The sequence below is a fragment of the Ceratina calcarata genome, unplaced genomic scaffold (assembly GCF_001652005.2).
Source record: "Ceratina calcarata isolate Rehan_Ccalc_2016 unplaced genomic scaffold, ASM165200v1 scaffold267, whole genome shotgun sequence".
Classification (NCBI taxonomy): domain Eukaryota; kingdom Metazoa; phylum Arthropoda; class Insecta; order Hymenoptera; family Apidae; genus Ceratina; species Ceratina calcarata.
In genome coordinates, this window is record NW_017148872.1 from 8,832 (window position 1) to 34,934 (window position 26,103).

Below are 26,103 nucleotides of genomic sequence, written 5' to 3' on the forward strand. Positions count from 1 at the left end.
ATGTCGAATCAATTTTAAGAGAATTTTTAAATGTAATCTAGTCAATCTACAATTCTAACACAGATTACGAGCGTTTCTATTATGAACTTGGATAACATAATTTCTTTGTTCCTTTATGATAATGTAATTGGAATGCAGTTCTTTTTCAAACAGTACTTATTATTATGTAAAATAAAAATACGACGAAATCGTAATTCATAATTAAAAAAAAGGAGAGAGAGAAACGGACAAGAAATATGGCACGATATTTTGTGCGTTAAATTACATTAATTTTCTAGAATTCGTTATAAATATAGTTTATCTTAGCTAAAAACGAAAGATGTTGTTCCTCATATTAGAGTATTATAGACTACTTCAAAGAAAAAAAATTTGTACACCAATTATGTATATGCATCAATATAATCAAGCGTCTTCAAAGTTATTGATTGTCAATTTTTTTAATAGATTGTTAGAAGAGATCTAAAGTGATAACGTTTTAACTTGAGTTTTTTACTTTGTTTAATTTCATTTTAGAGTCACGATTCCGCTTGATTTCATGATACAGTTTTAAGGTAGAGAAACAAAAAATTCGTCAAGTTTTAAGGGCGAAGAAAGAATAGAAAAGGGATATGTAAAAAGTTTTTGGATAAGTGTTATTACTGGCATTCGATTGTACGACATTTCCTGTACTCTACCATGGGGGGACATAGTTTGTCTCTTGGACCACCGGGTTGAACTCTGACCGTTCTCGTTCTGTACCGCGATGCTTCCCCGCATGTAGCCGAGCAACGCGACCAACTAGACCATTGCGTCATTTGACAATCGACTGAAACTGATGTTGTCAATATCCTTCCATTAAATTAATTTGTATTACAAAAAAATTACTAAGAGTAAAGACACAATACTGTATTTGTTTAAATATCGATTAGTAACGTTTCAGGATATTAAAATTCCTGTCATTTCTTGTTGTATCTTTCTATATTTTTTCCCTGTCAAAATTTTACAAACTCTTCTTAATAGGACATGGAAATTCAAAGTTAAAAAATTTTCTAAAACACATTTACAGTAAAAAATGAATTATCACACGTTTCTGTATAAATTATAGTTGAAACTCACGTTCTTCTTTTGAACTTCGGTCACGATATGTACGTCGTCCTGGCCCATCGCCTTGAAGAGCTTAAATTTTCATTTTTATTTAATTTATTGTTGAATAAATCTCCGATTTAAAATTCAAATAAGTATTATATTTTTCTACTGGTACTTACAACACGGCGGGAGCTTATGACACTTCCTTTGGCGACGTAATTTCTTCGCACAGGGCTTACCATTACCCCTGGGTAACACCTAGAAGAAATTATCGACATTAATAAAAATATCTTTGTAATGAATATAAATTTTAATTTTAAAAAAGGCAGAATAAAATAATACAATTATGTACCAGAATTTCCTTTGTGCTGACTGTGAATCCACGACAACCTATGCATTTTGACCAACTACTCCATTCGGATGTCTGACAGTCGATATTTTCGGACGATTCCACTATCTGACTATCCGGTTGAATACCTTTGAATTCTAACTTCTCTGCAAAAAAATATTAGGATGCGTTAAAGACACTATTTTCTTGTTATCTACCGAATGCGTACTGCAGCGCAAGTCAATTAGAATTTGTACCTGATAATATTCTCATTGACTTACTCTGCGCGTGTTCTATACAAAATGTTTCAGTATAAAAATAAGAGAGAAACTGATAATATAATTTTCATAAACTGCGGTATGTTAATTAGCATCACCGCGGTGAGCTCGTTTCATCTTCGCGCTGCGTTGCTCCTTCGCAGGTATGTGATAGCTGAGAACGCTGCTGAGAGAGACCTTATAATCTTTCGTCATCGTTGACAAGTTCGCCCTTTCGTTTCCTGCATTCGTTTTTAAGAGCAAGCGTGCGCAGAGTAAGGGATAGAAAATTCCATTAAAACTTCCGCTTGCCAAATAATTATGCGCGTTCGAAATTCTCAACTCCGTTAAATATTAGGGTGTTTGTTCGAAGTTATTGGTTTATTATAAAGGAACTAGCTTCTCGCTGAAATGTTTTAATCACGTGACGAGACTCACTTTGAAAATCACCGCAGATTTTTTTGCAGTCCTGCTCCGTTTGGAAATTATTTCGATTCCCATCGCACCCGGAATAACTGAATAAACGACAACGGCCCGCTTGTTTGTCGAAATACGCTCGTATAATGTTGCCGCTGCACCGTCCCTTCTTCATCGGTTCGTTACAAATTTCTGTTTCGATCAATTAAAGAATATAATCACTTTATTTTTCTCCCAACAACAAATTCGCTTCCTTAATTTAATCTGAAATTAATCAATGAACGTCCTCACCTTCTCCCTGTTCCTTTGTGAAATCGCAAGTTGGAATATTGGCCACGCAGCCGGCCTGCTGCATTTTGCACTCCTCCAGGATTGCGTCCTCCTCGGTGTACCCTGCGCTACCCCAATTTTTGTTAACGAGCCTGGACCTAAATTGGACGCCGGGACCGCAACTAGAGCTGCAGGGCGACCACAGGGACCACTGCGTGTAACGATCTTCGGGACATTTCTACGTGTTTCGAAAATGAATAAATAAGCTTGATCAATTAATTGGAAATCAGAACGTCGATTCTCACGCTAATTAGTAACGTAAAAATGTACGCGTCAAACAAATCCATTGACATAAATGAACACTAGTAAATCATTGGATTAATTAAGAAAATTACGTGACGATAAATTGAACGAAATTGCAATTAAAATGGTACATGAAATGATAAACAAAACGAATTAATATTCGAATGATCCATATTATTAATTGCTCGTCTATTCATCACGCGAGTTATGTTATCCGACTTACGTGACGATGCCAGTTATCGTTGATGGATTTGCGAGAAATGGTGCAGGTGTGGTTCGCAGCGTTCGCAAAGCTGTTCGCGGGTGTGCAACGATTAAGTTATTCTGAACAATTCTGAAGATTCGTTAGTAATGGTTCGAGTTTCACGCATGATCGAGTTTAATAAATTGCTTGTTAATCTTCATGAACGAGTGACGTGTATTATGACTTTCGTCGAACAAGAACGACATTGCTTCCGCGATTCTCTCTTGTCACGTGTTAATAGTAATTGGTTACGACATGTTCTGCGACGCGATTCCATCAGCTTGTTAAGTGATTAAATTGTTGAAGACTATCTTGTGGTTTTCGTACCTGCAGCCATTCCTCGGTTACCCCCAACAGCAACGGTTCCTCTCCCTCGTAATTCTCTCTTCTAGCATCGTCATCGTTACTCTCCTGTTCCATATCATTCTCCTTATCGTTAGCATTCTCCTCATTGTTATCATTCTCCTCATTGTTATCGTCCTCCTCATTATTATTATTATTCTCCTCATCGTTATCATTCTCCTTCTCCTGGCTAGACGGCTCTCTTACCTCTTCCAAGTCCTCCTCATCACACGGGGCGTTAAAGCAGTCGAGCGTCTGTTGCAATTCCGGCCCGCCGTGGACGGCCTTGCACTGTTTGCGAAACTTCTTATTCTTAAAGTTCCGCGTTCTGGTCTTCTTACCGGTGCCGCAGGTCGTAGTGCACGAACTCCAGCCGCTCCATTCGTCCAGCTTGCATTGCTCAGTCTTCAGAATGCCTGGGTTCGGTCCTCCTTTGCTGTAAGCCATTTATTATCCTCTCAAATCCTGTTCATTGTTTAAACCCGATAATTCATAGAGTTCTACGATAGTAGTTAGAAATAACTACGCTAGAACTCTACTTATATGGATGTATAGAACAAGTAGTTTGCACATACAGCAGAAATGCTATTACCCATTGTGCATGGTTCATTTAATAGGAGTTCTTAATCGTATAACTGCATTTTATTAAATAAAAATCAGACATTAGTTGGAATTATAAAAATTGCTAAATCATCCTTCCCTTTTCCTGTTCCAGAAAAAATTGTGATAGGAACGATAAAGGCTAATTAATATGGAAGTACTTATTTCTTAGAGTTACGGCGTACGTAATCGCGCTTGACATCGTAAAATCCGATTGGCATGGTAATCTCGCGCGAAATCGTGAAATTGCTAGTCTCGTTTATGTAACAAGGAAGGACCTCGATGAGATAGGGTGCACCCACAGATCCGAAACGTATCCAAGGAGCATCAGTCTTGAAGTTTTAATGAGCCGGCAAGTACTGGGAAGGCACAATAGCTCGTCCAGTGAAAATTGAACGCGGATTATAATACAGGAACACGATAACACGTTGAATTCGATGATCCCCTCAATTTTGATGATGAGATTCTTAGAATTCGTCGATCAAGATAAAACCGTTAAATGAATCGGTATGGTCAAAACTAGTCATGAAATTGATTAGATAGCTCTTACATTGTTAGTGGAGAGAATCTTTATGTCAGAAATTGAAAAAGACTAAAAATTTCAAATGCCATTTTTAAGCCTCACTTCTCATTTCCCACAATATATTGCATTGTCTTGTATAGCGCGTTTGATCCTACGTAATATCAATGCGCAATTACCAGCGAAGCTTTCCGGAACACGGCACCTTGTCAGTTAGCGTGACGTCGCATTTATTCAACGCCGCAGCGGTTTTATCCTGGTAGTGTCTTTGTCTTAGCTTGTTGCCACGACCGCATGTCACCGAACAATCGCTCCAGTTACCCCACGGCGTTACTTTACACGCTTCTGTGAACGTCATACATAAATTATATTGCTTTCTTACCCTTACGATTAGCGGAAGCGTCGCATCTGCATAGTAAATAAATTTTAAGCAAAATTAAAATACTACAAAAATAGTTCCCATTGATAAATAAAGAATTCTACAAAAGACTATTTTACCTTTACTTTCCTCAGTCAGCTTTAACAACTCTAATATCGATTAAGAAGATTGCGGCGATACAAATTGAATATTTCGTTTCCATTGTAAAGCGAAGGCAAATAAAAATAATAAGAAAGCAATACTTGCTGCGTTTGTCTTTACTGTCGGATGACGTTGTGTCATCAGTCTCTTCACCTGTGTCAACCACATCCCCTGTCGCGTCGTTGCACACTTTCTCGTAGAGCCTTTGCCGATTTAAGTAAAGCTTGGCAAGTGGTTTCATGTCTAAACCGGAAGGATCGTAGAATGGAGATCTCGGATCGTCTGGATAGCTCGACGTTATACGCCGAATCGGTTCTTGAGGCTCCGTCGGCTGATCCGGCGACTGGAAGCAAATTCGTAGGCGATTCGATTCACTGTAGTGATTATTTAAAAAATTAGTTGGATATTGCAATTATGATAATGAAAATAAATTATTGTACATTTGTTAATCAGTGAAAGAATATAAAATAGATTAAATTAATTTCGCTGTTATAATTCTGTCAAATAATTTAATTACGAATCGGGCTTCCGTCTCATTGTTGTTTCACTAGGCACGTGCACTTATGGATGTATTGGCTATACAGTCAATCCCAAAAGTTTATGCACTTTAGAAACGCATTTTTCAAAANGCACGTAGCTATTTACTATTAGCATTGTTCTTCCGACGTCTGATTTCTTTTTAATTATAGCAAATGCGTTTTTCTTAACTTTTGGGATTGACTGTATAGCCAATACATCCTTATACGTTCCTCGTCGCGAATCACGAGGACAAAAACAAACGAAACGACGACGTATGTTCGCTAGCAGTGAAAGGCGGATGCGATGCTACGCGACGGGAGAAAATTTCCCGGTGGGCCGGAAAAGCGTCGCGTCGCAGGCTCGCGTTTACCTCTACAACGCCGTCAGCGATTTTTCACACGATCCGCAACCCTATTGTCGATTGTTAGGCTCTCGAAGTCTGCTGTCGAATTTATTATGCGATTCGAACGACAGCTTCTGACGTTCATTTCGCCTTTACAAATGAATCCTATTCACGCTGACGTCGTTATATGTTCCAAAACGGGGTTAGTGATATCGTTTGAAAAATTCTGACGATTCTTACATGGAGCAAAGATAGATATGTATAAATCAATTCTCTTCATTCGAAAGTTTTTCATCTCTTCGTAGTATTTATTATTTTATACGTTAAATAAACTAATTGACGCAAGCAAGCAAATCATTCCAAAATAGTGGTGGCAATGACAAGAGTGTATTTCATTTAAATATGAAAACTTTGCACTTACCAAATAAGTGATTCCACTATCAGTGCCCGCATCGTACGGATACAAGTTGAGTTCTTTGTGCTCGATCCAAGTGCAATCTTCCAGGCATAGTTCCAAACCCGAGACACCGACAATCCAGTCCGGCGAAGGATCTATAAAATCGTTTCTCACTGTTCATATCACAGCCGCGACGAAAGAAAACCGATCGATCATAATTTCTCCGACTTCCGATTGGAACCGCGACGTTCTTGAAACTTTTAACAGGTACTCTGGCATTAATTTTAGATTCCCGTTTCAAATGGAATTCATTCACAGTTATTATCAGTTCGTGAATTACATTCTTTTATTGGAAGTTCGAGAACTAAAGTAAAAGGGCCACTTAAGGATGAAAAAATATTCTTTATATTTTTTATCTGTTCTCGAATATTTTTATAATTGTAATTCTATATCAGTGAATTATTAGTATACTCACCTAACATGGACACTAAGGACATGAGATGATGTTTGCGATCGACGCGGAAGACTGCAAAAGTTTTCCCGGTGACGTTGGGGTAACTTACACCTCTGGCCTTAATTATCGTCCTAATATGTTCACTCTGTAAACAGTAAAAAACGTTTCTTCGTAATTAATACTTCAATTCATTACCAGTTATTAACACTTTACTTGTCTTTTTAACTCGGATTCTAATTTCCTCGTCGACCCAAGTTCAGCCACTTGTCGCAGACCATCAGAAGCCAATTCGTTGTACCTCCAGAATCTGTAATCGCTGGTATGCGATGCCCCAATAACATCGGAAAATCGAATCAGCCAACCCTTGCTAGGAAAATCCTGCAAAATAACCGATAAGCAATATGGAACAGAATATTTTTTAGAAGTGATCCGGGAATTGATACTCTGAAATATCTAATGGATTAAATTCTAGATAATCTGAATGCGCGGGTATATAAAATGTGCATCTGTATTTATCTAGATTTTCCTTCGTAATTTCTTAAAAAACTTGCTGGATCGATGCCAATGTGAATTTTATTCGAGGAGGATGTCTTTTTACTCTTACGTGCCTTGGGATGGGTATTTCTCGACCAGAGTCCTTCGAAAGTAACTTCGTACTTGGCTTCGTCGCAGGAGCAGCAGGTTTTCAACACCGGGCCCTGATCGTCCGCCTCGACTTTCGAGTCTTGACATATCTTCAACATCAAGTTCGAGTCGTCCATGTACCACGTATCCGGCGTTTCCAATATCGTCGCCCTGCGGAGGAAAAAACAGCAGCGGGTAGAACGCGTGTCACATGTTGCCGAAATTGGTTTACTCCGAGCACTGGGGTTCACGGATAAGTTATATAATATATTTATGAGCAAATCTCGGTGTATTATTATAGTGAATAGTGTAATATAGTGAATAGAGGTAAGCAATGGTTATTGGAAATATTATACGATATAATCATGCCGATGCAGCGCTGCAAAACAGAGAATATTTAATTGCTATTGTATTCTTATTAAAATATCTCTTCACCTGATAAGTATGCAACCGCTACCTTCGGAAGGGCTGGTCCAGGGCACTGAGATTTCCTCTTTAGACACTTCCGAGCTCTCCATCACGGCGTTTGGACAGGTATCAGAGTATTTCATCAATATTTCATCCTGCAGGTCGAAAATGCCGCTGTCCGCCGAGTCATCTTCGCTCTCGGGTTCAGCAGTCATCAGGAATCTCGTGAATCTCCGAGGGAATATGCTTAGACTGTCCGCCTGTACCGTCACTGAAATCAATATTTTACAAGTTCCGTTCTATACTTATTAAAACCTGGAAACGTGAAATCTTTTCTGTATTGCAAAATTATATTCCTTTTCTCATTCCTCCTGTAACATAATGCAATTGAAAATGTTATTAACATGCTTTCGTCGAGAAATTCTGTATCTGTATAATCTCCGTGTAGAGAAGAAATTATTTGTACGATCAAACTAGGAATATGATCTCCTCGTTCTGATTTATAACTTAAATGAAGAACACGATGTGTCGTGAATCTACAAAGCGACTTTAATGAAGCTCGCGTTTTTTTCAAAGGAACGTCGCTGCTGAGAAACTGGGAGACAGACGATGAGGCTCGGTGATGCATACATTTTCTGTTAAATTAAGAGCAACGAGTTTTTAAACTTTACTGGTTAATAAAAAAATTGATGAAAATGAAAATGCGAAATCTGTCCGCGTGGGAATTTGTTTCTAATTTGACGGTATTTAAATTAATTGCAGATTATTTAAACGAGAAAAATGGTTCGAGTAAATTCTGCGACACCTCGAACGAACGTTTTGTGCAAAAATAATTTTTGTACATACGTGGGGCAAGAATTGGAGGAAAGTGAAAAAACGAATCGATCGAATTCGTTGAACGACAGCTTTTAGAATTTAAATCGGCGTGAAAGCGAGCTTGCTGAACTTGAACGACTGTTTAAGCAGACCGTATATTCGGTGCCTTCTCTTCCAGTCGATTTTACTTTGACTCGAGCTCATGCGTGTACATCAGGGACGTCACACGCAGATGTTTAGAGCATGTATGGCTTCCAGTATTAACGGGTCTTCGTAAACTGCGTCTGCCTACCACGAATATTCACTCGTCACTTAAATGTTAATCACTATACTGGCTGAACATTTGCCAAAGCGCGTATTTTATTTAACAGGTTTTATAATGGATTGGATATCGACAAACTTGCGAGCTCTCGGGATCTCAGAGGGCTTGGAAAATTTGAGAGTGCCTTAAATCGAAAAGCACCGAAGGTATCGAAGATAGAAGCCTCGAGAATTTCAAATCTACGAAATGTGCTGAAAATATATTGAAGTCTTTCAAAATTCCAATATCTTCGAAATTACGTATCATGTATAGACATATTGATAAAATCTACATTTACAACTTGATACAAATAGAAAAGAATCTATAGAAGTGAAACGCGCACATTGTTCTTCGAGATTTTGTGCGCGTCAACCCTTGGTATAAAATGTTTTCCTAATTGTAATGGAATAACATTAAGTAAATCCATTCTGGAAATTCGTTTGCGTCAGCGAACCAATGACTGGTGACCTCCGGCGATTATTCCCATAACCCTGAATTAGAAGAATTAACGAAAAAGCGGGAGAGGGCAGAGAAAAACAGAGTTAAATGAAACCTTCGCCGGTGTATCGTGTTTCCCACGCTTGGCACACGCGAGAAGAAAGAGGCGACGCGACGGGCGACGGTACGCTCGATTTTGCAATTTCGCCTTTGGAAAAAATCTTGTTCGACGCGCTGCTACAATATCTAATCTGTTAACGTGATTAGGGCCAACACTTCTAAGGTGCTTTCCCTGAACGCCAGATTTTGTTCTTTGTTATCCCTGCTTTCCTATCGAAGAAGTTTTTTAATGGTAAACGCGACAATTGAGACTGTAATTAAATGTTACAATAATAATTTCGAATATCAATATTTATTCTTATTATAACGATCAATATTATTTTTTAAACACTATAGAAATTGGATTGTGTCTGAAATTGAACTGACTTCGCATTCTGTCCAGGTAGAACGAGAATTAAATTGTCACGTTGCTTGATCGTTCCTCCGTTTACGTTCTTTTGAAACTCTCCGAACGTAAATCGCAGAGATTTGTTGTCTGCGACAAGGTTTAATCGAATCCACGATAAATGTGAATTCGCCTCAGTATTTCCCCTCCAGAGTTAATTCCTATCCAATTTTCTCTCGCTCTGATTTCACAGCTTCCTCTATCGTATTTACATTAATATCAATTAAGACTCTTCGCTTTAACGTTTTGGAGTATAATATTCCTTCTGTCTGTGCGGTGTAAAAGGGAATGAGCGTTTAATTCGGGATGCGATTTACGCGGTGAGGAACGAGCAAAACAATTAAGCGATGCCGGCACTTAACATTTTGAGAATGAAAAACAGGAAGAACGGGGGAGTTTTAATTGCGTCGCGTGTGTGCAAAAACTGCTGCAATTCACTTTGCTCCGCGTCTTTACTATTCGTTAGAGCCTCTTTTTTTGCCGACGCGACCCTTGAAAACACTCGGAAACTGAATTCGGAGGGATGACCATAAACCACATTCCCCGCTCTGCTGTTTGCGCAGAATTGTCCTTTTCCGCTGCGGTTCAAACAAAATTGCTTCGAGGTGAGAGAAAGAAAATGAAGGATCCTGGCCTCGACATCGTGCCCGAAAACACCATCGCGTTCACCGCAATTTTCTAAATTAAACTTTTCACCTCGTTTTAATCAAACTTTTCAACGCTCTCAGTACGTATACACGTGATTGATCGACGCGAATTCAATTCCCTACAGAAACAGATTCATTAATAACGAAATTGTTTTATAATATCGTCTACAAATTGTTAACAGTGGTGCAATGGTATAAATTACATCATTTAGAATTTTCTCATTCATATTTCGGTTGTATCAATGTGTTCATACATTATACAATATTTAATTTTCGATTATGCCAATATGAGGAGCAATCGGCGAGTCTTAATATTGGCCGGCTTTGTAGCCACTTCTTTGGTTCGTAAATAATGTCAGTATCTTATTCGAGTGCTTTTGATTAATTATACGGTGACTTCTGAAGAGGAATGTATCCGCCGCATTTACGATTCCATACGGATGCTCCGGGTTCATTCGTTGAACTGCATCCGCGTCGGATCCGTGGGCTTGGCACCTGGCTCGCGGCCAGGCGCTAGCGTTACGTAACGCATTAATTCACCGACTCCACGGATTTGCATGCGTTAGTAGTTACCCGTGGATCGTCTCCGGTTCGCGTCTCGCCGTTTTGCGTCGCGTCCGTTTAATTTTCGATAATTGGATCGCGCGTTTCGCTCGATAGCCGACGCGAAATGGATTAAATGCGACGCGTTGCCCGATTAATCGCGCGAACCCTCCGCTTCCCTCAGCTAGTGTCCGCTCGTCTGTAATTGACAGCGTGAATCAGAAATTTAGAGTTCGTTAAAAACTGCTAGAAAATACTATGTTATTCGTGATGTACAGTGACTCATTTATTTTGTTTATCGAATTTTGATAGATGAACTTGCTTAGTGATATATTTAGTGCATATTGTGGTATCTAAAAGACAATGCTTTATGAAATTCTTGAGTATAATGAATTCTCTAGTAATCATTCTTCATAAAATAATTTCCTTCGCATAATAGAGCGCAGACCTGGTGTCGAATTTAAAAAACGGGGACACTTCTTTCCACCCGGTCCGGAGACCGCACACTCGTTTTTACGTTCTAGGAGATAGTTTTAGACCGGCGTTGAATTGCCACTGTGCCCTGAATTCGACTATATCTAGCACCGCGCCCGGCGATAATACGTTAGAGGTTTCTCGGGTTTTTTTCGATAATTGCCGCCATTATCCTAGTAGGGGGCAGAGCTCGTGAGAAATCTTTCTCCTCGGTGGTCCATCACTGACTTTAACGACTCTCCTTTGTGAAGATACAGTGCCCATCAGGAGAAGACCATTTATAGCTAACTACATTTACTTATGAAACTATAAATCTACTGTTTAATGAAGCATTATCGTTTCCCTTTTATACCGTCGTTTTTCACTTCGTTAACGTCAGTCTCCGTGTTCTACTTTCAACATGCCCTGGTTTAAAATCAAACAAACGCTTTCTGACAATACAATTAATGTGTATCGTAAATGGAGTTTACTTCTTCCTTTGTCATGAACAAAATTCAATAAGTGACTGAGGACGTTGCAGCCGAATAATTACCTGGCCGTCAAACAAACAAGTAATTCGCAACCTGGTACTTTCGACCGTGTTCCGAGCCCATCCAACTATTCAAAGTGCCCACGAAGAGAATTAAAACTTTTACCCTCCCGATCCCCCTTACTAACTTCTCCAATGGCCAAGTTCATTATTTAAAAGTACGATTGTCGCTTCCATCAGACTGTGTGCGAATTCATTTCTCTCGGCGAAGATACAATCGGTTTTTGCTCACGTGAACGATGGTTACAATGGTTTAAGGATGTATTGGCTATACAGTCAATCCCAAAAGTTTATGTACCTTAGAAAAACGCATTTCCTATAATTAAAAAGACATCAGACGTCGGAAGAATAATGCTAATAANAAGTGCATAAACTTTTGGGATTGACTGTATAGCCAATACATCCTTAAGTAAATCTTAAAGCTTCAATCTGAACTGCACTTACCTGTGTATCTGGTGTTAGGCATGTAAGCGAAGACCATCTCCGTTCGGTTGAACAGGGTGATGAACATGTGGTACTTTCCATCGGCGTTTGAACGAGGCATCGTGGTGCCGTCGATCAGTCTGCTACATTTTGACGCCCACGTGCTCGTCACTGCCGCCAACAGGAACAACAAACTGCGAATATCCTTTAAACTTGTTATCCTCTGAAAAAAGAAAGGACAAACGGTTGCTGTCAAAGCTGCATGATATTTAAACAAATTGAAAATTAAAACGTGATTGAGGAATAGCATAATCGAGACTTCAAACATTACATGAAGTGAAGATGTAATCAATCCTTTGAATAAATCACTCTATTTCATTTATAAGGATATTACATTATTCATTCAGTTGTTTTTTATTGGAAATGAATGATTTAATCGTTTGGTAGCTCGGAAATAAACGGTCAGAGAAAGGGATGAAACTTTTGTTCCTGTTTGACCGTCGCCTCGATTAATTCACAGACAGTGTCGGAAATTGTCTAAACCGGGCGCAGTAAATAAGAATGATGCGTCACAGCCGGGATTAGGATCGGAAACCGATTGACCTAATTTATCCGTGATCACACCTACGACAGATGGTACCGTACGAGGAGTTCTCATTCCGCGCGGGTGAAAAAGATTTTGTTTCTTTCTTTTCCTCGCTGCTGGAATCGAAACCATGCTCGCGTATTCTCTGCACGCGTGTAAATCAATAAGAAAACGGCCATCCGATCACTATCTCAATATATATACATCGAACCTTTTCCCAGGGAGTTTTAGAAGGGACAAAAAATGGGACGACACGAATACACAATTTATCTATCCTAGTAGAAGCAGTACGTTTATTTTATGGTTTAATATCGTGCAAAGAGAATAAAGAATATGACTCGAGAGACTACATGGAAAGAGTCTACTCGTAATTATAGTTACATGAAATATTTCATGTTTTACATCATTATTAGTTAAGAATCGATGCATGAATCATGATTGGAGTAAATTAATAGACAGTATACAGAAACTGTTAGTTCACACGGTTCTGCTGGCGTGTTCCATTCGATCAGCTGATAATGCGATTTTCTGTTACGCAATATGTACGTCCGGGGCTTAGCGTACATCATTGACGTTCGCCTTGATGAAGATCTTGGCCGTGGCGATTGCTACGAATCCGTTTACATGCTCGGAGAGAAAAATCAATGTCGTAACACGGAGTTACGCGAATTGTAACGGCCGATGAGTCATGAAGACTACAAGCCAGCGAAATCAGATTAAAGCGTCTCGCGAAAATTTAATATTAAATATTTGTCAAAGAATTTCTGCGTATCTGTTTTATTATACTTTATTATTAAAAATTAATCAACCAGGATTTATCATTCGATTACGATTAAAAATTCATTTCAGAAAACGCTGTCCATTTTAACTCGGTAGTAGTAAAAGTATCGGAATTTTATTTTTAATTGTATTTAACTCCTATCGGAGAAAGAAATTGCTTTTTAACTCTGTTAAATTGTCCTCTGGGGCAGCAATTTCGCATTAACTCGCCTAATATAGATTAATGGATTGCTTTTCATAATGCTTTTAGTGCATTACCAGTTTCCCCGTTATATTTCGTCGAAATTGTACAAAAAAGTATTTATTATAGTATTTGTTACTCTGTTAATATCCGGGCTTATGCATAATCCTTTATGCAAATGTAATAAACGGAAGTTTAATTAAACTAGTTCAGTTCCGCTTACAACTCGCATAGCCATTAACGTAAACTGTTGTTTGATAGAAAGTGTAGTAGCAAACAGATCTGGAATGGTCGATATCATCCAAGAATGTTTACTGTCAACGATGCAGATTTTTTTTTAACAATGAACGATTACCTAACGCAATAGGCCGATAAGAGCTGTCGATCCGTCGCGGTGACGGCGATCTTCTTTTCACCCGCGCGCGTGTTACGTTCCATTAATTACGTAACGCGTCGCATTGTGCGACATAGATGCAAATTTCGGTAGATTCACGTGAGAATGTGAAACGTCACTCCGTTTAAATTAATTTGCAAAGGTAACGCGCGTTAAAGTACGAAGGGATTAATTTATAATTCTCGTAGAGAACGTATCGATGAACAAAAAATATGTGGAATAATTTCTTGTTGATTTTTCTCGCAGTTCAAACACATAGAATTACTGACCGGACGTAAAATCCATACCAAGCTCGTTTCAATTAAATTAAAGAATAAAAGATTATTGAAGCTAACAGTTCGTATCGAGTTCCCAGAAAAGCAATATCAAATGATGAAAATCGCGAGATATCATGATTCGCGTTTCGTGCGTGTTGTCAAACGGCACCACGCGCAGAATGCAGTCAACAGTTAAATTAGAATAGAAGTATTTCGCGGCGATGCACGTGAACGATCCGCTCTGGTCAGTCGCTGTCGGACACGTGCGAGGAAACGTGTGCTCGTACTACTTCGGGCGCGTCTTACGTGCATACCAGTCACTGGCTATGACAGTGAGTCATCTTGGCAGACGAACGGTTTTCACCGATCTTTCTCTTGGCGCCATACCCAATAAATTGTACTACTTAAAACTTTTACTGTTCGCGAAGACGTTTTTCATGTTATTGAACAAGATTTTATTCTTTATAGAATTATTTAATTAATATATAATTTAATAATTTATATAATTTAATTCTTTATAGATTAGCCTTCCTATCATCATTATTCGTACTAAGAATTGTTTGAACGTTATTCAATACCTGAATTTCCAATCAGGAAATTGATACACGGATGGTTCAAACGTTATTGGTTTGGTTGCGATCTGAAGCCATTGAAATTAACAAAGAGTTGCATTTCATCAGTTGGGAATCTATTCAATGCATTTGATTGAATTTCGGATCATACAAGAGTGAAATTCTGCAAACATGAATAAGTTGGTATGCTATTTTTGCAAACGCAGTACATATGTACCTATTTTCTGTTAGATTCAATCCACTGGTTGAGAGGTGAAGCCGGGTTACAGTTGCAACCTGTTTATTGATTTTATGTAAGATATGCAAATGAACGGTGACTCGTAATTGAGTACATAAATTCTAGGTCTGCTGTCACGCATTAGGCTGAAAAGTAAGCCTAATAAGCCCGCTTAACCACAAATTCGCCGGCTAAATATATTGGTTCGAAGACGGTGCATATAGGGCAGGGTATTTAACTCGGCCTGGCTCTTTGGCTGGCACACTGCCATTTACGCTCTATATCCTCGACACTGCGAGCACTGACAGAAATTCAAACAATACCTACGGCTAAACCTTACGACCATGATTTTCCCGTGCGGTATTGGTGCCTCATTATTCGAGAGTTTATGCAATTCCTTTCGCCAAATTCCATTCGCGTGTCCAACTTTGTTTTCATTTTCCGTCCGCAATAGTTCATTGTGAAAATTCCGGTAAGCTGCATTTCAGCTTGATTAGTCGACTACGTTCGTGGTTATTCTGTTTCCAATTTCTGGTTGCGTGCGACTGAATATTTCGTAAACAATTTCTTCCTCACGTTCGATTTCTTAAAAGAATGTCTCGGAAAAGGCAAAAATTCTTTCTTGATTCCGAGTATCGAACTTTTTCAGCAGAATCGAGAGCAAGACTTGAATTACTCCCATTATGTGAGAGTAGGTGAGGAAATGAAGTTGAGGGACGAACGAAGTGGAGCAAAAAAGGTGAGAATAGAAACGAGGGGTTCGGGATTGCGTCGGGGGTGGGTAAAACTGCGAACGACAGATTGCGATGAGTGCCAATACGTCATCCAAGTGTCAATAAGTCGAGCCAGGCCGCTTTTAAGCCACTGAATGGTTGGCAATTTCCGTGAGCGTATGGAGATTCGGGCAGCAATGCGTTGATCGTGTAGAGTTGTCAATTGTTTCTATTCGCGAAATCGTCAATTTTAATAAACAATGGATCCATATTCAAACAATAGATCCATACGATTCGCGTTGTAGCTTTGTGAAATGCAGAGCGATCAGTCGATAAAGGAAATGAGAGATATCAGAAAACAAAATAGAAAATAAAAATACAATAAAAATAAATTGTTCATAAGTTTTCACACATACCATTGCATATCTTCAATATGAAGTGTTTGAATTTCTCATTATTTTAATAACATGAATAATTAATTACTTAACTATGTGTCGTTAACTGAAAAAGAAGATTTTATTATCTATCAGGCATTATAGTCACAATCAGTAAATTGCTAGTTAAATCATCTATTGCGCGTAGATCATTCGTAGTATTGTTTTGTTTATCGTTGCGAAACGTGTACTTCGAGATAAAAATACCTCAACGAGTCTTTTCAGGGGTCATTGCCAGCCTGCACCCTTGTTGCACTCGTGACCTTTTGCAGTGGCACTCGGTAAATCTTATTTATCGAACGGATCGATATCGGAATGTCACGTATCTGTGCACACTTGAACAATTCCGTAAACGTTTCATATCGAGATTTGAACGACGCAACTCTTACCACGTCTCTTCGTTATAATTTATTATTAAAGTAATGCTAATTGATAAGAGCAACGAAATAGAATTTTACCAATGAAACCACTATCGTCATTGAATGCAAATCTTTTTCAAGTTCAACCTAAGTTCGAGCAAGTTTTACTATACTGAAACTTCGATGAAGACGCATGCATAGAATTTAAATGACTTATGCATCGGCGAAACAGTAAGGAAAGTAAAGATGTTCGCTTACCATCACGGAACGTTTCTCATACGAACGAGGAGAACACGTGCACCGGACTTTATAACAGCTGGTTTCCGTGCTTCATGTCACGTGCTTTGAACACAATTGAATTACGCATTCGAAAGAAACGTTGCGTTCGCGGGTCTCCGGCCAACTGACAGCGTCCGACGAGGTGGACTAATAACAACCCACCGCTTGCGCGGCCCCAGTTGCGCAGTGTTTCAAAGGAGATTATTCTGTAAGGGTCAGACGCGCCATATCTGGACCACGGAGCCAAATTCTAAGTCCATTCGAGTGAACTCTCATTCACGATGTTGTAAATAATTCGCCAGAGAAAAAGTTAATACTATGACATTGATTTTAAATAGCATTGGAGAATAAGAAGTCTGAGCATTCACGATATTCCCATGAGCCCTTTTTAAAGAAAACAGCACCCATCAATTAGGTCGGCCTTGCTCCCGGTTAAATTGCTTCGTGAATCATCTGTGCGAACACTTTTTGACAATTCGTGGCGCCTATGTTGTATAACACTCATTTCTTATACGTTTCCGTTTGGACACGTGGCCTCGTCCAGACGTTTAGCCTTGATTGCCTTAATAATCGTAGTTATATACTAAAGAGGAAATATTGTTACAGTATTAATTTGAATTTTTTAATTTCAACATATATTTTAATCAGTTGATGTTCATCGTAACATAATAAAAATAAATAAAATAGATAATATTGATCCGTAGTTCAATCTCGTTTTAATTAAAAGCATTTTCCGATGCGCGTACAATTACGTTAAACTAAATTGCGAATTAATTTGTCTGATTTATCCAGCACGATTAAAGTCGGTGATATATTCCTAATGGAAACGTATTTATATAAATGTATTTCTGATGAGATTGGTCGTTCTCATTGAAAATAACAAAGTATGGAACGAGTCAGTGACAATTGCCTGGCAGCTGGGCGCTCGTCATTCATCTTTCCCGTTCTTTCCTGACGTTTCGCGGAACCTAAGTTAAAAATCGTCGTGTCGCATCCCCTTTATCGAAACCCCGTGATTGGAACGCGACGTCCGAGACAACCGATACACGGCCGTCCGTGTCCGTCGTTGCCCGTGTACGAATTTAACGCCGAGAACGACGATGGTCTAACTCGCGGACAGCCTTGTCTCTCTCGTAAAAAAGAGTCGTGTGCTTGGCCGGAGCCAAGGCAAGTTAAAAACGGTGCGGTTGGCGTTCAATGTCGCGAAGTCGTCGACTGTCTTGATCGAGTTGGACGGACGGTCGTGCGATCTCGCTGCCATCCGACCGGCAGGAACATGAAATCGAAACCCAACCACTTTCCCGAGAACGCCGCAAATTCGTCCACGTGTCGCAGTCGTCGAAATCCGTACCGTGTCGCAGTAACAACGCCGAGCCAACGACCACAATAATGAGCCAAACGACGGCGAAGATTCAAACGTCAGGTTGTGAAACCGATTCCTCTTCCCCTCGAATCATACATTATTTGCCCTGCATTTCAATAAAGATGTTATCATCGCTACTTTTATTTGATCATTTTCTATTCCCATTTCCTGCATTCGTTTTATTTGGGTCCGATGGGACCGATGGTTTGAAAAAGATTGACAGGTTTACGGTTTGAGGTATTCTTTTGATGGTTGCATTGTAATCAAATTTTATCGATGTAACCAGTGGCTTTAATAATTATATTTATTACGTAATGAATATATTGACGTACGTTAGATGTTTAACGAGATATAAAATGCGTGTATCAGAAAACGAGGAATCCATCAGCGTCACCGAGAAGAGTGCAATGTCAAGCCCAGGTACCAAGAGTGTTCCTCCGAAGAACAGAAGCCCGATGTGTCATCCAGCGCGCAATTCGATTCAAGTCCGTACTCCCTGTGCCCATATACTTATTAAACATTAATTTTAAATCGTAATAGAGTTTAAGACGTTATACGTGATTCCAGGGAGAATCTAATTCCACAGAAGATGGACCCGCGACCACTAAGCCACAGAGTGCTCGAATTCCGGTCGCACGGACAGCCGGGAAATCATCCGTCAGTCCGCAAAAGAGGCCGACTATGAGTAGTCTGCCTTCTGGATCCACGCTCAGACCCGAGAATCAATATACGATGAAAAAGAAACGATTTCAAGTGCTAAAGAAAGAGTTGACAGACAAACAGGTATAGTTCGAAGTATTAGCACCATCAAACTTCAAAATAATGTAAAAATTACTATATACTTCTGGCAGAAAATCGCCCAAGAACTGTACAACGACATGACCCAGCTACGGGAGAAATTGGTCGCTAATGGGAAGGACCCGGGCAAACCCGAGACTATAAAAATCGAAATCGGGTCTCCTAAACAATTCCAGCCTGCCGATATAACTCTCCCTACCGAGCCAGTCGACTTACAAGTCGAGAAGTTGACCATCGGCAAGGAGCTACTCGAGTCCTTGGGGGATCGGTTAAGAGCTATACCGAAGAAGTCGCGGAAACTTTGCCAAGAGCTTTTGGAGAAGCAATCGGATTTCGTAACCTTCGTCACTTCGCATCTGATAACTGCCAGCAGGGAGGGACCCGAGTCGGGCGCGCTGAACTACGAGGTGACCAAGCAGCTGGAAGCTCATCAGAGGGATTACGATACTCTTCGCTCGCGACTGAGCGAGGTCGACGAGACAGAGGAGGAAGCGATCGCGCAGTTGACGAGGAGCGTTCAGCACCTGATCGACGAGTACGAGCGTTCCAGGGTGAAGATAATGGAGATCAACGCGGCCGAGGCGCAGAAAGAGTTGCAGATGCAGCTGCACACCGCTATGGAGGAGATGCAGGTGGAGAGGGATAAGAACAAAGAGAGCAAGGAACGGCTCCGACAGACAGAAACGCTGCTGCAGAAGTCGAAAGCGAAAATCCGGGAGCTGGAGACGCAAATGACGAACGACAAAGAGAAGATCCTGTCGCTTCAGACGAGTCTGAAGAATTTGGAGGGCCAGATGAAGCAGAAGGAGTTGGCCGTAGAGGCGAAATTGAAGGATATGCAAAAGGCGATGAAGAACAGCGAGGATTTGGTGTTGAAGGTGGAGAAACAAAGGGACACTTTCGAAACACGGTTGTTTTCCATACTTTTCAATACGCCTGTATTTTCGCGATGCGTCGAGTATCTTGAGTCCTTTCTCTCTTCCTTTCCCTTCGTTTAATCTGTTTTAGATTCGTGGAATTGAGGGAGAAAATGACCATAAAAGAGAACGAGACGATGGGCACTATCAAGGAATTATCTGAGAGGCTAAACTCTGTTACCACGGATGTTGGAGTGGAGAGAGAGAAAAGGTATTAAGACGATTTCTTTTCTACGAGCATTATCATACTACTTAAATTGTTTAATAAAATAGACTGCAAGCTGAGGAGGAGTACAACGAGTTGCAGGAACGGTATAAAAATCTCGAAGTGAAGAGTCAACAACTGTGCGAGCTCGCGGAGAAGAACAAAGAGTTCACCGTCACTGGTACGAAAGATGAGAAATTGAATAATTTCAGGATAAGAATTTCCGTGAACGATGTTCCAGAGGGAAGCCATACGGAGAACGAGATGAGGCTGTTCAACGAGCTGCAGGAGACCAGGGATGAGCTGCAGAGGCAGAGGCAGGAGGTGTTACAGCTGCAGCAAGAGAAGGAAGAGATCGTCGCAGTGATGCATCAAGCGGCCGTTAGTTTGCACTACTTTCGGGACATGTCCTCGTATAAGTCCTAACACAACCGCTCGATTCGATATACCTTCGTTTGTTAGACACACTTTTATCGTAATCAATTGCGAGACGGTAATTTTTTCATTGTTTCTTCCTCTCCTTTTCCTGTTCCTGCCGTCCGATTCAGAGCCGCGAAGAAGACGACGACTCGAGGGAGAAGCTGGCCGCGGAATTGGTGTTCAAGTCTAACGAGCTACAAAACCTAGTGATGGAGCATACGGAATTGAAAAAGGTTGCAAAAAACGCGTAAGTTGTTGTAGCATTAGTGTGAATTACAAATACAAAATAATGTCGCGTTTAACATCGTCATTACTAAGTTTTAATAGTGAAATAAATATAAAATCATACATGGAATTTATTATCGTTTAGTAGATTGAAGGTGCATACTAATTACACCGTATGAAGCGTGTCTATCAATATAATTGTAAATTAATTCCGATGAACTTCTGCTCTCTTTTCACGTGAAAATATCTAGCCAAGAAAAAAATGGGATCTTAGAAAGACAGTTGATCGAGATTCAGAACAGGCTCCATTCTCAGTCTATGGAGGGTGGAAAAGCTGGGTTAAGCGCTCATGCGATTGAGCTACAACAAGAGGTCTCCGATCTTCGCAATAATTTGACGGAAGTAGTTCAGCAGAAGGAGGAATTAGAGACGGCGCTGACACAGAAGCAATTGGAGTTGGAGCAGCGCGATCGTGTGATGCGCGAACAGAGCAAGTTCCTGAAAGTCAGGGACGAGTTGCTCGACATTCTGAAAGGAAAAGTGCAGCAACAGGAAAACGGTGAACTGTCGAACATTGACGGGAACAACGAATACCTTGACCAGGTAATTTCATGTTTTATCACGGCGGGATAAAGAATGGTTTTTTACAATTTTCATTGATAATCGTTGGAGATATTGGAAAATGTGCCTAAACGCGCAGGTTCATCAACAGATAGCCGCCAAGACGGAAGCGATCCAGGGCCTTTATACAACTCTGGAGAACAAGCAACTGCAGATCATGCGTTTAGAAAAAATGGTGAAGCTGATGGAGGATCATCAAGACCGAGCCCAGGCTCAACGCACGCGTTTGGAGAATCGTATCGCTCAGTTAGAGTTGGCCCTGCAGAGGAACAAGGAACAGCGGTACGTTAGGGAAAAGTCCTCGTCCTCTTTGAAGTTCCGCGCGAGCAATGAGCATGATAGATTGTCGCCGGATTATTATAGCGATTCCGATCATCCAAATTTCAAATTTCAAAGTTTCTCTTACGCTCGAAATCACAACAAGCCGATTAATAAGAGGCCGGATTTCGTGTGCGGTACTATCGGCCCTTCGCAAATTGGATATCAACGCGACTACGCGTATTACGCACCCCGACAGGCGTCCTCCGATGACGAGCAACCGTACATTTGCGAGCGTTGTCGGCAGGAAACGACCGTGGAGAAAGGCGATCAGTGTTGGTTGAACAAGAAAGATTCCACTGACAATTCGAACGAATCTTTTAATTGGCTGGCTAACGAGTCCAGTCAGGACATGACACAGGAATCGGGGAACATCCGTGATTTCCAGAACGATGATTACACGCGTGATCCGCCCCCGTTAGTTAGGGACAGGAGGTACAGCTCCGCGATGTACGATGTGGATGGGGAGTCCGATAACATGGACGGTAGTAGCAGGGAGTTGCAAAACCCTTATCAAAGAAATTATCACCAACATCGTCATCCCTTTCATCACCATCACCATCACCATCACGGCGTTCGGCCGTCGCTGGCGGCTAAGATCGAGCCTCACGGGATCACCTTGTAAATCGATCTGAATCTGGTATATTTCGTTGATGTTCAATGAGCATTATCGGCGCAGGTATTGGCTCGGCCTCTTGACGATACGTCGAAACACATTTTAGATGAAATTGATGCAATAGTCACGCGTGGGGTATAATACACGAGATTCCTGAAGGCGTTGTAAATTTGTCGTCTTTGAATGTTCTTGTCCTCATGAGTGAAACTATCTATGATCGTGATGCAAATTTCGAGTGATTAGTCATAGTCTCATGTAGGAAATCTTAGTATTGTACATTACAAATAAATTTGAACTTTATTGTAATAATCTGGTCTGATTTAATGGGCTAGGTACTCCCTGCTACCGATTTGTTTGCGATGTTGCATCGTTCGATACTAAAGTTCCTTACAGAGTGCCTAGCCTTTGAAACAGACCGATTCCTAATTGTCCACACCTCTCTGATCCACTTCGTTTTTTCTGTGTTTTAGGGGTAAGGGCTTCGGCATCCTGTAAGGAACTTTCTAATCGCCGCCAACGTAAATGCCTCCCATCAATTTAGATCCAATGCGATTATTTCGTGTACTTAATCGTTAAGTCCTTCCGTGAGGAGCATTCTACGGTTCGCAAGATTTTTGGTCCAATATTCAACACGATCAGTTGAATTAAATTGTTGGTCGACGTTTCAAACATAAACTGTATAGCATCAATTTTGTATCGTGGCCTTTTAAGAAAACTTAACGGATTAGTTAAGCATCTAATTTATATATGACAAGGCATATTTTTATTTTATATGTGTACTTTATTTTATAAAAAATTTTATACAATTAAATTATATGTACAATTTTGAATTTGTGTTAATCGCTATCATTATCGCTACTGCCGGAATATGCTCCAAGCAAAGAGAGACCATTATGGCTATTGCTTTTTGAATTTTGTGTACTTTCGTCTGTGATTGCATCTGCATCTTTACTTTCTTCTCTTGATACGTCTGCTTCTTTTATCACAGTTTTTTGTTTATCTGTAGCAGCACCTTTAGAGTCCGTAGTCAACTTACTAACTAAGTTGGTCTTTCTTTTAACTATGCCTAACAAATTCTTTTTATTTGAGGAGGACGGTGCTAAACTTTCAGACCACAACGATGTTTCAGACGTTTTTGCCCTATTTGGTGCATCCTTAGGCTTAAATAAAAGAAGAATTTAGTCATTTCTGTAAATAATTATAATTAATCATTTCAAAACAATGTAATAATATATTCACCTCTTCTTTGATTTCCACAGACGTTGTTTCACTGCTTTTACTTTCGTTTTCGCTTCTTTTAAGTATTTTCTTTGGCGGTTCACGAGTTTCGCTTTCATTTATTTCTACAATTTCTTCTTCTACAACAGTCTTTTTGCCAAATATTGCTTTAACGTATTCTTCATCATATTCTTCCTGTTCCTTCTCTGTCCTTTGCTTAGCTGCTTCCGTATCAAACTGTTCTAGCATTTGATCATAATCAATAGTCTGTTGTCTACGATTCAAGTCTTTCAACTCCTCCAAGGACTCCAGTAATTCCAACTCTTGTTTCGATTGCAATGTTCTTTTTTCCAAGAGTTTCATAGGGTTGGTAGCTTCTTCTTCTTTTTCTTCATCTTCTTCCCTTTGTGCCTGTTCTTCAGCCAATTTTAAAGCCATGAAATTTCTGGTAGCACCCGCCTCAATTTCATAATCTGTGTTCTTAGGATCTGTTTTAAAGCTTATTTCCTGAAGACACCTCGTGCATTTTATATAAAATCTGTAAATCCGTATTCCTAAGTAATCGTCACCCTCTACATCTTCTTTACGTGCATTAAACTTCTTTCCTTTGTAAATGTATTCTCCACAAGTTTTACATCTCATGTTAAAAGGAGCCATCAAACGTACTGTGTATTGCCTGTTCCGGGCTAATTTCATACGCGGGATTTTCGACGGATCGAAATCCGGTGGATAATATTTCTAAAACATTGAAATCCAATAAATTAGTACATCAATTACGAATACAATTGATATGAACAGTAATACAGTATATTATGACAGTATAATGTAGAATATTTTACTTACGTTCAATACTTTACGCTCCGACATTTTGCTGGTTTATTACGATAAAATGACCGTAGAAAATATAAATTTTATTATACAACTCTGGTTTGCAAAGGTTAGACAGAATTCAGGTTATATTTAATACTGAAGCCACGAACTGAACTGGATAGTGTACAGTGCTGCCGACCTTGCTTCAAAGGATTTCGATCCCTGACGTTGGTACGCTTGACAAGGCATCGTTGCAAATACGAAATGTTGTATTAAAAAATGCGTAATTAGTTTAATACTGTGGTTCCTGATTGTGAGTGTTAGAATTAAAAGTGTCGTTGTCGAAATATGAAGTACAGGTAAGTGCAACAAAAGAATATAAAAGGTCATTAGGTATTCTACTTATTGAAGCTGTTCAATCATAATTTAAATTAGCAATCGGTCATTAGAATTTCTTATAAATTTCGCCTCCCTCGACTCCTAGCCTCTTAAATTCTTACACTTGGCGTCAGTTTCTTTGCAAGGAGAAATAAGTTAGATCTAAACGTTTGTTTTGCTTATTAAGTTATTGTTTATTCAATTTTAACAATGTTCATCTTTCTCAAAGGTGCAGGCTGCAAATCGTGGATGCAGTATAAGACTACGATCCAGCATCAAACTTCGAGGGTCTACCTACCAAGTATAAGATAGCTGTACCAGCTTCGGTGAGTGATATTTCAAAGTTTTCTGCTTAGAATTACTTGTTGAATAATAGCGATAAATTGATGATCAGTCAAAGGAATTTGGTAATTAAAAAGAATGTTGGAAATTGCATAGTTGTTATATGCATAATATAGTGGTCATAAAAAGAATTGTTACCTCACTTTGCTTATTTTATCAAATATTGATTAATGAGATTAGAAAATATGTGCTGAAAATCGTAATCATTTAACAGCTGATCATCGATTAACAGTATTATCATTCGTGTTGTAAATCTAAATTTGTTTATCATCTAATGTAAAATTTCCTTGTAACTACTGTATCTTTTCTTCCTCAACTTTCATATTATTGCGTGTGTATAATACTGACAATGAGACAGTATAAAACATTCGACTCTAAATAAGTTTAATGATGACCATCATCAACGAATCAAATGATAATCATGGCAATAATTAGTTAGAGATTGAATGATCCGTTAACGGAATTCGTCTCACGTGGGTCGATTAAAAAGCAGCGGGAAGACCTCCCCGGATACGTTTTTCTCTCTAACGTGAATTTAATATCCGTGAATATAATGCGGGCATTTGACCGAACGATGAAAGCGAGCGTACAGAACAGGCGAGAGGCCGTTTTCGTTTCACGGAATTCGGGCTCTTACACGTATACTTATAAAGAATATTCAGCTAAATGTAAGATCGTGTGTAGATGTATCGCTTGGGTCAGTTTATGACGAATTACAGTGAAAAATATTTAGTGAATCGGTGAATAATTGGGAATATTGATAAGTTAGTTTATATTTTTTATTACGTAATCTTAAGAATTAGTCTAGTGATT

General features: G+C 39.6%; 3 protein-coding genes across 9 annotated transcripts; 1 reads left to right on the forward strand and 2 right to left on the reverse strand.

Annotated features, from left to right (window-relative positions):
• On the reverse strand, positions 1-17,170 carry LOC108623409 (spondin-1). Of its 5 annotated transcripts, none has more exons than XM_026812203.1 (17): positions 17,039-17,170; positions 12,309-12,510; positions 7,639-7,882; positions 7,188-7,374; positions 6,793-6,957; positions 6,601-6,724; positions 6,150-6,280; positions 5,020-5,209; positions 4,526-4,691; positions 3,212-3,662; positions 2,359-2,575; positions 2,089-2,259; positions 1,770-1,892; positions 1,418-1,560; positions 1,245-1,323; positions 1,096-1,155; positions 1-811 (listed from the first exon to the last, which is right to left on the reverse strand). In XM_026812203.1, exons 1-17 carry the CDS (start codon positions 17,039-17,041, stop codon positions 636-638), a joined length of 2,832 nt encoding a protein of 943 aa, XP_026668004.1. In that variant the 5' UTR covers positions 17,042-17,170; the 3' UTR covers positions 1-635. The 5 variants fall into 5 exon arrangements, with proteins under 5 accessions (XP_026668004.1, XP_026668005.1, XP_017877363.1 ...); XM_026812204.1 differs by having other exon boundaries at positions 3,434-3,662; positions 4,972-5,209; XM_018021874.2 differs by having other exon boundaries at positions 4,972-5,209.
• On the forward strand, positions 15,013-23,282 carry LOC108623393 (myosin heavy chain, clone 203). 3 transcript variants are annotated; one of them, XM_026812208.1, is made up of 11 exons: positions 15,013-15,240; positions 18,792-18,907; positions 18,990-19,205; positions 19,274-20,130; positions 20,229-20,348; positions 20,411-20,523; positions 20,584-20,723; positions 20,891-21,009; positions 21,239-21,590; positions 21,688-21,890; positions 23,013-23,282. In XM_026812208.1, exons 2-11 carry the CDS (start codon positions 18,830-18,832, stop codon positions 23,035-23,037), a joined length of 2,223 nt encoding a protein of 740 aa, XP_026668009.1. In that variant the 5' UTR covers positions 15,013-15,240; positions 18,792-18,829; the 3' UTR covers positions 23,038-23,282. The 3 variants fall into 3 exon arrangements, with proteins under 3 accessions (XP_026668009.1, XP_026668007.1, XP_026668008.1); XM_026812206.1 differs by lacking the exon at positions 15,013-15,240 and adding an exon at positions 18,171-18,482; XM_026812207.1 differs by lacking the exon at positions 15,013-15,240 and adding an exon at positions 18,171-18,482 and having other exon boundaries at positions 21,700-21,890.
• Positions 23,283-23,308: 26 nt separating this feature from the next.
• Positions 23,309-24,751, reverse strand: LOC108623398 (YJU2 splicing factor homolog). Its single transcript, XM_018021856.2, has 3 exons — positions 24,604-24,751; positions 23,782-24,498; positions 23,309-23,702 (listed from the first exon to the last, which is right to left on the reverse strand). The coding sequence occupies exons 1-3, from the start codon at positions 24,625-24,627 to the stop codon at positions 23,379-23,381; spliced, it is 1,065 nt and encodes a 354-aa protein (XP_017877345.1). The 5' UTR covers positions 24,628-24,751; the 3' UTR covers positions 23,309-23,378.
• Positions 24,752-26,103: the final 1,352 nt, after the last annotated feature.